The 12,192-nt window shown below is 43.7% G+C and overlaps 1 protein-coding gene across 1 annotated transcript in view; it reads left to right on the top strand.

Annotated features, from left to right (window-relative positions):
• LOC146782729 (extracellular calcium-sensing receptor-like) overlaps nt 1-12,192 on the top strand; it is a 178,234-nt gene that overhangs the window by 126,357 nt on the left and 39,685 nt on the right. Inside the window, exon 4 of the mRNA XM_085637212.1 lies at nt 5,674-5,898. Within this exon, the coding sequence (XP_085493338.1) occupies nt 5,674-5,898 (225 nt within the window). The remainder of the gene's footprint in view (nt 1-5,673; nt 5,899-12,192) is intronic.

Consider the following 12,192-nt stretch of genomic DNA (forward strand, 5'->3'; position numbering starts at 1 on the left):
AGGAAAATTCAATGTTGCCTGTCCAGGCTTTGTATCCTGGAATGAGGTTCTTAGGTAGAACAGATATATTATGTGTATTTGTACATTTATATAGCAGACAACTCATCCAGAAGAGTATCCTGGCACTGGAAGTGTATATGATATTCCAGCAGTCAATCAGTCAAATTCACTTTATTCGGTTAATTAAAACCATAAAAGCATACTACAAAAGACACAATAAAAATTATTTTAAAAACCATTACAAAATTACATTCATCGCAGAATATCAATGGCAAAAGCTAAATCATCTACATATACATAAAAATGTTATGAGTTTTCTAAAAGGAATGCCCGTTATTCACAATTCTTTCTTTTCTCCTTAATCTAACAGCAGTGGTGAAAAAGCTAGCTATAAATCCTTTGCCTATTAAAATTGGTGAAATGAACCGGTTTTGGATGTGCAAAAAACGCTCACAAAATAATACAAAGTGCATTGTGCCCTGGGTGGAAAAATTATCACAAGTACATACATTCAAATCTTCCAGTTTTTTCCATCCCATTGGTTCAGCAAGGAGCAAATGTAATTGATTCAGTCTGAATCTCACCAGAAGAAAACGATGATGCTGGTTTGTAACTATAGTTAAGTATGGCTCAATCGTTTGTGATGTACATAATAACTGGTGAGCCCACACAAGAGGTTTCCTTACTTCCCTGGACTCTCTATCGATTTGTGATAACTGCACGTTCATGCTTTTAACCCAGAGCAGGTCCGCCTTTAGGAGTTTCTCCGGGGAGCTAAATAGCTCAGGTCGTCCCCAAATAAGATGCAATCCTTTTCACATAATTAAACCACGGGATACTACTGGCTAAATCTAGAGTTAAACAATAATTTCGCGGTTGAACTCAACCTCCGGGTTAGTCCAAATACCAATCCATTTAAGTAGAGGGGCCATACCTATGACATCAGATATAAAAACCTATACCCATATCTTGGTGTATGAAATTGGTTGATGTCGATTGCGGCACAGATAGAAGGTTCTTAGAAACTTGTTTTCTACTATTTGGACTTCACCGGCATCTCTATATCCCCAGAGATCAGTACCATAGCTAGCTATAGCAAGGTATTTAGCCCTGTAGATATTTAACATAGCATGCATAGGTTTCAATCCCAGTCTACGGGCAAAATTTAGGACTGCAATAGTTGATCTGGCCATTACGTTTCTTTTGGCTTTCATTTGTGGGATCCATGTACCCTTTTCATCAAATAACACTCATAAATATAAAAACGACGCCTGCCATGTTTGTTCATGCCCTTCACAATAATGGGTCTTACATTTCTTAGGCTTTACCCCCATAATCATAATGTGAGACTTAGAGAAATTAACATCTAAGTCCAAGGACTTCATAAAAGTGGCAATGGTTGTTAAAAGATGCTGTAGGCCATTTGCCGTTCTGGCTAATAAGGCGGCGTCATCTGCATATAGGAGAGCCGGAATTAGACGCTTTCCTACACGGGGAATGTCCAAACTAGCCCCCGCTAAAACTGATTTAAGGATGTTAATATATAAGGTGAATAGAAGAGGGGTTTATATGCAGCCCTGTCTCACTCCTTTGATAATAGGGATGCTACATGTTGGGTTACCTTTCTGGTCAAATCTCACTGTGACACTGAGAACCAGCAGTCAATGTCTGCCATGCCTAGGTCTTTTGTTAACTTTACTCAGTGAGCAAAATGAAGTAGTAGTAGCATTTATGCAAAACTAGAGGTTGATACCATTATCAACTGCACTAACTGGAGGAGTAATCAGGAGGTTGGATTCACAAAGTAATGCCAGTTCTTTATTTTCAGGAAAGCTGCTTAAGAGATGCTAAGGCCTGTGGGCCAATTGAAGAGTAGGGAATCAGTAGCTCCCTTTAATGGAATGCAATGTTTGCTCTGTTCATGCAGATAAATGTTCCTTCATCCACCAGTACAACCAAAAGATGATGTTGGTAAAAAAAAGTCCGGCCTATTGCATACGTTATGAACACACACTCACCCAGCATTTCTTCTGCAGGCTGTCCAACCTACCATCCTGTCCTGAAGAAGACCTGTCTTTGACATCCTTATCTTATGCTGTTTGTCAGGGTCGAAAGGTCGACGGTTGTTTGTCCTTCCATGCTCCAACAGGCCCGCTAGCACGCAAATCCATATCATTCAATTATCGAGCTAGCCTCATTGTTTTCCAAATTTGAAATTGGAGCTGTTTCTTAAAAAGTTTTTATTGTAAATATTTGTACAGTATTTTGTCACCTTTGTGTTTAATACACAAATGTTGTCACTTTGTCACCACACTTACCATGTCACTTTAATCATGCTCACATGTGCCGCTTTATCAATTCAATTACCAAACAGCCTTTCTTGTTTGTCGTGGTAATTCTTTTTTTTTTTGTATTATTTTTATTTGCATTTGTTTCCTTGTCCCAAAACAAGAACAACCAAACAGACAGGTCATCACTGGTCATCACACCCACTTTGCTTGTCTCCCACCGCCCCCCCTCCCCCTTCATACGAGGAGCCAGTTCAATAGTTGCTCCGTACCATCGTCCGTAATGTTCGTATACGCCCATGCTTCTGGGCTATCCATGCCCTCCGTGGACCGTGTAGTAGCCCCCTCACAGCCACCCTTCTAGGGACCCCCGTCCAGGACATGAATTTTCCTCCACCTAGACCACACCCTGCTAAATTTCTTGGGACATCCCCGTGCCTTGTATGTAACCCTTTCTGCTGCCATGTAAAGGTCGAGACCCCTCCTCCATTCCTCCAGTCTGGGTGGCGCGGGCGCTCCCCAGTATTTCGCCACGTCCCTTTTAGCTACCACTAGGGCCAGAACCAAGAAGGTCAGCAGTGGGTGAGTGAGATCTACATCGTTGGTCATGCCCAGTAATACCAGTTTGGGATCTTCCTGCAATGGAACCTCTAGCACTTTACCTAATTCCCCCAACATCCCTCGCCAATACGTCTGAATTTGTGGGCACCTCCAGAGTATGTGATAAAAGTCCCCCCCTTCCATTCCGCATCTCAGACAGGCCGTGTCCCCTATCTTCCCCATTTCGTACAACCGTATTCTGTCAAAGTAGGTCCTATGCAGGATATTAAATTGTATCAGCCGCAGCCGAGACTTAATCGCCACTTCTCGTGGATGCATGAGAACTGTGTTCCAAATCCAATCCACTTCGTCCATCTCACCCACTTCTTTCTCCCAGGTAACTCTAAGCGCCCCCAGAGTGTCGGGCATGTTGTTCATGAGGGTCCGATATGTGAAGGACACCGCTTTCTCTATCATGTGGTCCTGCAATAGGCGCCCCTCCAAGGGTGCGTATTCTGGGAGTGAGGCCGTCTGCAGCCCTCCCGCCCTCCATGCATGCTTCAGCTGAGCATATTTGTAGTATTGCGTGGGGAGTAAGCCAAATTCCGTCCTAAGTACCGAGAACGACTTCAGTTCCCCTCGTACTAGCATGTCCCCCACTGTCGAGATCCCAATGGTGTCCCAGTGTTTGAACCCTTTCAACTTATTCAGTTCCGGTAACCAGGCGCAGTGCCATAAAGGCGTTTGTCTAGTAAGTTTCTTATCCATCCAATCACCCGGTTCGCCCTTTGCCATATCGCCAGGGTGAGTCTAGTTGCCGTCAATAGCCGTCCCATTCCTTTACCACCATACAGGTAGTGGTTGTATGAGTGTGTGCTCATGGCAAACCGTTCTAAAGCATATGTTGGGTGCGTGGTGGGACATGGAACCAGTCGTTAATGGACACTAGGTGTTCCGCCCAGTAGTAGGTTTCAACGTTAGGAAGTGAGATCCCCCCGCTATATTGGTGTCGCTGCAGGGTCTTTAGCGCCACCCTGGGTTGCTTGCCTAACCAAAGGAAGCTACGGACCTCTGAGTTGATCTCCCGGAAGACCCCTCTGGGAACTGGATAGTATTCATTTTGGAACGCGTACAGGAACCTGGCCAGCATCATCATATTAAACATGGCTGCGCGCCCCAGGATCGTAAGCGGCAGCCGTCGCCATCTGTTCGCGTCCTCTATGAAGTTTTTGAAAACCCTCCCTACATTCCTGTCATATGAGACGTTCTGGTCAAGCGTCAGAAACACACCCAGATAATGAAACCCTTCCTTCGTTGTCTGGAGCCTGTCCGGAAGACACGGCCACTGCTCTTGCCCCTTCGGGTCGTACAATACCGACTTGTACCAGTTAACCCTGTATCCCGAGTGGGCTCCGTACCGCTCTAGCTCCGAAAGATTATCGGGATCGTCGTGGCCGGGTGGGTAACATAGAGAAGGACATCATCCGCATAGAGGGATAATTTTTCCTCCATCTCATCCTGCGGTCTCTTTCGAAAACCCCTAATCCCTGTGTGTTGCCTGACTATTGCCGCCAGTACCTCTATTGTCATTGTGAAAAGCAGGGGGGACAAGGGGCACCCCTACCGTGTGCCCCTGCAGATAGGGAAATCCCCGGAGGTGACCCCATTTACTCTCACTCGTGCTCTTGGATCCGTATACAGTAGTCGTATCCATTGGCGGAAGACGGGTCCGAAGCCCATTCGCCCCAGGACCCCCTCCAGGAAGGGCCAATGCACCGCATCGAATGCCTTCTCTGCGTCCAGTGAGAGAAACCAGTGGGGATCCTGCCTTCCGCTCACCTCCTGTAGCCAGTTATGCAATCTCCGCAAATTAAGTCTCGTCGCTCTGCTTGGGAGAAAGCCCGTCTGGTCCAGGTGAACTAATCCCGGAAGTACCCTCCGCAGCTTGAGGGCCAGCACCGTCGCCAATAGTTTCACTTCAGTGTTAAGAAGGGAGATCGGGCGATATGAGCTGCACTCCTCCGGCTGCCTCCCTTCCTTAAAGATCGGGGTGATCGTGGCCAATCGCAGGTCCGGGGGAGGCTCCCCTCTTCCCGCACTCCCTCGAAGAGTGCCAGCAAATGGTGAGCCAGAAGGTCCGCCGTCTTTTTAAAGAATTCCGCCGGGAACCCGTTCGGGCCCGGCGCTTTCCCCACCCGCAGCCTGGTCAGCGCCTTTTTGACCTCGTCTAACGTGAGGGGAGCCTCCAGCTCTTTGAGGTCCCCATCTGCGAGCACTGGTAGGTCAAGATCTGCCATGTACTTCAGTGCGTCGTCCTGCTGTCGTGGTAATTCTTGACCTTTTCCTGAACAAATTGAAAATACAAAGTAAAATATTACCTTTTTCATGAATAACATATTCTGTTTTTTCTTTTGTGTGTGTTCAATGGTTATGTGTACTCAAATGTTTAATACTACAGTTTCAGGTCATCACAGCCTTCAACAAGACCTTTCAGATCCCAGATCTCTGAAAATTATGGACCTCCTCCCACCCCTTAGGTTCGGGTCTCTGAATCCAATTGTTCGCAGAACGAGCGTTTCAATTAGTAACTTACTCCAAAGAATCTGTGGGTAGAAAAAATCTAATCAAAAGTCAATGCAACAACACATCAGTTGCATGCCGTAAAACTATGATAGGGCCTCTATTTTAAATTTAATGCAGCTAAAGTTATAAACTGTTGCCTGTTATATTCTGCTTTTTTTGTTTAACTAAAAAAAGTGGGAATAAATTACATCATCATATTATATAACCTCCAACCTCACAACAATGAAATATTCTAATGTAATAATGAGAATCTATTCCCCAGCTTCACCACTACATCAAAAGTGCCAGCTTCAAGGATGAATTTCAAACAAAGGCTTTCTTTGACAGTTCTGGGAACCCCCTGGCTCAGTATGATATTGTACACTGGCAGCTGGGAATGGATGCCAAAATACAGCACCGGACAGTTGGACGCTATGATTCCAGTGCCCCATCAGGGAAGAGCCTGCACATTAATTCCAGCATCATTGTCTGGCCAGGATCTGCGCAGGTAAAACCATGTTAAGAGTACAAAGTTCTTCCAAAGCTTCCATGAGTCCTTCCCCTCTAGTTGATAAACACAATGCCTGTATAAACTTAGAATGAATGTTAGTAATGTGTCCTGACCAATAAGATCTATAAATGTCCCCCACCAAGAGAAGGAGTAATGCATTTCATGTCTCAGTTTCTAAAAAGGGTTATTTTGAAATGTTCAAATCCTTTAGTGGTTCTGGTATGTTTAGAGCCTTGCTTTAGAGTGTTAGAGCTGAAGGTGATTACCACACTCTCTGCCATTGTGGACACTGTTTTCAGTCCTTGATGTTTCACCTAGAAATCATTTTTCTCACGTTACTTAGTTTGATTAGATAAATGGAAGAAAAAGAAGATTATGTGTTCGACCTGGTCATGTTTGCAGGGTTATCCCCAACCTTTCTGCCTCTTCATCCTACTTTTTTTGACTCTCTTTCTGTTGGCTTTAGGACTCTGGGCACTTTACCACTGCTAATCAGTGCTAAAGTGCATGTGCTCTTACCCTTAAAAAAGGTATTGGCATATTTAATGTTCTTGAATGTCTCTTGTAATGTGGTATAACATATACCGAGGGCCTGTAAATTGAATGCTGCTAGTGGGCCGGAAGCACAGTTTGCTCAACCCACAGAAGTAGCCTTTAAATCCTGTCTCAGGCCTGTCACTGCAGTGCCTGCATGCGCAGTTACTGCCACATTGGCATTTAAAACAACTTGCCAAGCCTTAAACTTCCCTTTCACTATGCATAGGTCACCCCTAAGGTAGTCCCTAGGTAGCCTTATTGGCAGGGTGCTGTAAAAGTAAAAGGTAGGACATGTGCCATTATTGTGTGGCATGTCCTGGTAGTGAAACAAACACTACTTTGTTTCTCACTACTGTAAGGCCTACTCCTCTCATAGGCTAGCATTGAAAATGTCCTTATATATGTTGAAGTGGAAATTCCTGAGATGAAAGGAGTAGCGCTGCCATGTTTGCTATGTTTAGAATGGTAGGGAAAAATTATGCTTATGAATGTAGGTGGGTTTTTATTACTATTTTAGAAATGCCACTTTTGGAAAGGGAACATTTTTCTGTGTTTTTAACCCTATGTGCTTTGCATCCTGGCTCCAATCCATACATTGGGCAGAGTGACAGTTACACTTTGTGCATACTTTCCAGACTGCCACAACACAGGAAAGCCTGTTTTTTCAACAGAGGCATCTGCTCACTAATAGTCTTCCTGGGCTGGGAGAGAGGGAGGTGAGAGTACAGTTACATTTGTATAGGCTGTGTCCTGCCCTCACACACAGGGCTTGTTTACCCGCTACTGATGTCTGGAGCCAGCGACGGGTTGAAAGGGGATGTGTTGTACTGGAAAGGATTTTCTTTGAAGTTGCCCCTTAAAAAAAATGTTGAGGTATAAGTACAGGGGCTCAGGCCCCACATTTTGAGAGCACATTTGAACTGGAACTGAACCTCTGTCACAAGAACTGCCTGCTCTACACAAATGTCTCCCTGCTACTGGCTGGGTGGTTAAAGCTTTCATGGAATTTCTTTTCTGCTTGTTGCTCTGCTGCCAGCTGCCCCTGACTTTGGCTACACTAAGCACTGCTGGGCAGCCATGAGGAACAGCTGTGTGAACTACCTGCTCTCATGTGCTGCCTGCTTGTCTGCTACTCACTGCATGTGAACCCTCTCAATGTTCTACCCAGGGATGCTAGCACATGGTGTGAATTTCAGTTTTACTCACAGCACATGTGGAGAACTTCTTGTCACACTAGTGCTTGTTGTACGCCAGCCTGAGCACGTGTTGAGTGCTAGGGCTGACTTGGTGGGCACGTGATGAGTGCTCCTCATCCGACAAGAAGGAAGGGCCCCCGCAGAGCACCGCTTCCCAAATAGGTGTTCCAGGACCAGGGCCAAGACCACGACCTTGGAGACAGCATGCTCCTGATTGCTTAACCCGCTCCTCACTCTGGAGAACAGAAGCAGGACTTGTGCCCAAGCCTACGTCTCCCATTAACAGTGCATGTCACTGGTTGTTGCACACAGTGGCCCGAAGAAAGTTTACCCACTTCCTTCTTCCGAGTGCATTTCCTGTACCCCATCTGTGTTGACATACCTGGACGGGGGAACCCTCTCTGGCAGGTTATAATGAGGAAAGTCTCGTGGGAGGACCCAATCGCTCTCAAATCCCCTGCTGCATTCAGAAAGGCATGGTGGGGATTTTCTACTCACAGATAACATAAAGGATCAGATAGGGGCACCATCGCCTCTGAGCCCTGCTTTACATAGTGCGTGGCTCACGCATATCTGAAAAAGTAATTACTACATTCCTAGCACTTTGCACCCCACTGTGGGCATTTGCTCGATGGTGCTGGTGGGGGGAAACCTTGATGGAGGCCCTCCAATCAAAAGCGTGTTGCAGATGGAGATTTCTAAAATCACCACATTACACATAGTAGGTGCGCAGGGGCTCCTGTGGCCTATGCTTTGAAAATAAAACACACTCATTGCAGTTAGGCCATTGTGATGACCCTACCCCTGCTAATAGGAGGGCTAGTGTTCCTGAATCTATTTTCATTTACTGTTGATGATTTGCTTATGACGATCTGTATTGATTTATGCATATTCATCTAACCTAACTACAGTATTTCATGCCCTGATATTATAATGTATGGAACTTTGATCCTTGCATTGACAGAATAACAAGTATCATTTCAGGATTTGCGTAATATGTACAGTAGTATTAATTCTTGTACCTTTTTAGAACCTGCTGCATTTCTTGCTCTGATGTTAGGACATATGTTTTAATTCTTGCATTGTCAGGATAAGGAGTACTGACTCAGAATTGGCATAGTATGCACAGTTTCCTGGTTATGTCCTTTTGATCTTTGTTTTATGTACGGTATACAATATATATGCTTACATAATCTTGTGTGGAGTCTCTTATGTGGTGTATTTATTGCATTGTTAGTGTGAGTGTGTTGTGCAAATTATTTACGCCTGACTTCTTTGTGCTAAGCTTTCAGGGGTGAGCACAGGTTATCTTTGGCGTGTAACATACTTGTCCTGACTAGAGTGCTGGGTTCTCCCTGGTTTAGGTGCTTACCATAGCCAATCAGAAACCTCATTTCTAACACTACAACACACACTATTCTCTAGTGTGTCACACAAATGTCCAGGACTTGAAACAGTGTCTGAATTGACCTAGAGAGGGTGGTCCCCTTATATAGAGTGCAATATTGTGTAAAATATACAGTAGGACACAAGCATGTTAAAGCACTTAAGTATTTACACAAAAAGATGAACTCACAAAGTATTTCCATCAATAGAAAATAAGTTGTCAAACATATAAAAAGGATAGAAGGTCTATCTTTTCTACAAAAGATTGCTACCAAGAAAATGTTCAGCATTCAGCACCACTGCAGCATTGCTGACTAGAAACACAAACATCTTTCACTTTAATAAATGAGGTGACAATACTTATGTGGTGAACCATATGTTGATTCCTGAAATTCGATTTGACTGGGAGAGGACCTCCTTAAAATAATATCTTTCAGGCATAATTTCCAAAAATGTATAGAACTGTTTTGTACATACTTCTTATATAAAAAAAAAACAGTGCCACAGAACGGGTCTATTTAATAAATGTACAAGTAACTGGATATAGGTTTATGACTGTGAGGGAAAAATTTTAACATTTTGAGATTCACACATAACATTACAGGGAGCAATGGCACTAGTAAACAAGTTTAGAGGGAGATAAAAGAATGCTCATGTTTTTGAAAGCAAACTGTCAGCCTGCTTTTAGCTGGTCTTAAAAACAGAACTATTTTATCATAAAAATTAAGGTCAGAAATGCCACAATCAATCTCAGCAACTAGTTATTGTTGTGCTTCATTCTAAACCATAATTATACACATGGATCAGTCATTTATAAATTGGTATTGTCCCCACTGCAAAAGGAAGAGTTCAGCTCTCCACCAGTCTGCCATAAACAACTTTGCTTAACCAAAAACAATCATATGCCTTGTTTTGACATCCTACAGCTTCATTATGAGGTTAGTGGATATTGAATTGTTGACTCTGCCCCTCACCACAGGAGAATCCGCAATTTGGGGTCTAATTCATATGGCCATTCCTCATAATTCCCAGCAGAATATTGTCAGCAACATGAGAGATATGTGGTAACCACAAGGATTGCATAATTCTCAGCTGGGTCGAAAACAGGTTTCCCATCTGTAGTGTCCTTCCAGCCTGGGCAATCACCAATGACTATGCCACACACGGAGCTTAGTATAACATGTCTTTAATCTTCTGCCAGTAACTGCACACTTAACATTGAAAGCCAGCATTTACTTCTGTTCGCTTTAATGCTCATATCACAGTCCTACGGAGTCCATCAGGAGCCAAAGGATTCCATCAGTGCAAACTCACACAACACTACCTCTCTCCTCTGTTAAATTTTCTTTTTACATATATATATATATATATATATAAATATATACAATCCTAGCTCCCCAATTAGTCTTCATGGTGCTTTGATCACACGTCCTGACCGTGTCTTCGGAAATCGAGAACAGAGAGTAGAAGTGTCCATGACCTGCGTTTGTGATGTAGGAACAGCAGCATTGCCCAACGAGCAATGAGCCACATGTCGGAAATGCAAGGAATCTCACGTAATGGACTTCCCAGGAAGTTGGGTAGTCACCATGTGTCCTTTGCTGGTCACAACATGGAATATTTCAGCATCAAAAGGCGCATCAGTCTTTCCTTTTCTATGCTGCAGAACAAGCATGTGATCTCATATAGTAAAGTTTATGTATTTTGCCTGTTGACGTTTGTCGGCACTGGCCTTCATTTTCCTTTTACAATCCAAGTCTTTTTTGCGGGTTTCTTCCTCAGTAGTTGTTCTTCTTTGTCCATTGAAGTAACTAGGTCATCTTGGCTCTCCTGAATATCACAGTTGCAGGGCCTTAACCTGTGGTTGTGTGAGGGGTCAAACAGTAAGCTTGAGGAGTCAAGTCTAACATAGTTTTATGATCAAGCTTTTCTAGTACAGCAGGCTGAACAGCTTTCTTAAGAGTACTCATGAAATGTTTGACAAGGCCTTTGGCCTGAGGCCAAAGTAGTATAGTCCTCTGATGCTTCACATTAAATAACTTAGAAAGACTCTGAATTCTCGACTGTTGAAAGGTGGTCCACTATCAAATTTTACAAATGCAGGCACACCCCATGTCACAAAGATGCCATCTAATCTCTCAATGACTATTTCTTGAGTAATAGATGATAGATTTTCTATGAGTATAAAAAGGTAGTATTCATCAACCATCACCATCAGGTGATGTCTGTTGTCAAGAGGACCGAAGAAGTCAATAGCAATTATTTACCATGCTTGCCCTGGCAACTCGACATGTTTCAGGTGTGTTGAGTGGTTTTTGATGACATTCAGTTGCATAACGAACAGGCCTTCAATTCTTTTTCAACTCTCTCGTCGAGATGTGGAAACCAGACTCAGTCTCGAGGAGCTCACTTGGTGGCAACAATTCCACGATGTCCTTCATGGCGACTTCAATTATCAGTTGTTGCAGACTCTACAGAATGACAATTCTCAAACCTCTTAGAATAATGCCTTCCGGAGTAACGGGCACTTCATCTTTGACACTTTAAAACTTTTGGTAATTACTGTCACTGGTAAGAGGTCAAAAGTGCTGGTATCAAGACTGTTGTGTAATGATGTCTTTTAATTTCAGCATATCACAATCATGACATGGGGCAGTGACAGCTTTTTCCAACAAAATGGCAACTAGGGTGCTTGATTCCACAATTACATTTATGTATGCTTCAGCCGTCTTGGAAGGTTTGCCAGGACACTGTAGAGACACTTGTGTGAAGTAGTTGGCAGGGGTTTGATCTTTTCCTAGACGATGCATGATGGTGTAGCTGTATTCTTGCAATCGCAGACCCAAATGCAAAGAGGCATTTTTGCCTTTGGATTGCTAAGTATGATCAACAATGCTTAATGATCAGTTACGAGCCTGAAGGGTTTCCCATACAAGAATACATGGAAATGTTCACAAGCCCACACCACTGCTAAGCTTTGTTTCTCATGTTATGAATGAGCATATTCGGTTTGGGCCAAACCTCTGCTTAGATTTGCCACAATACGTCTTTGAGCATTTGGGTATGCCCTGTGCTGTGCCAGTATGGCACCTAACCCGACTGGGCTAGTGTCAACAACAACCTTGGTATGAAGCTTTGGATCAAAGTATGCCATTTCAGGAGTATTCTTGAT

The sequence above is a fragment of the Triturus cristatus genome, chromosome 12, assembly GCF_964204655.1.
Source record: "Triturus cristatus chromosome 12, aTriCri1.1, whole genome shotgun sequence".
NCBI classification, from domain to species: Eukaryota; Metazoa; Chordata; class Amphibia; order Caudata; family Salamandridae; genus Triturus; species Triturus cristatus.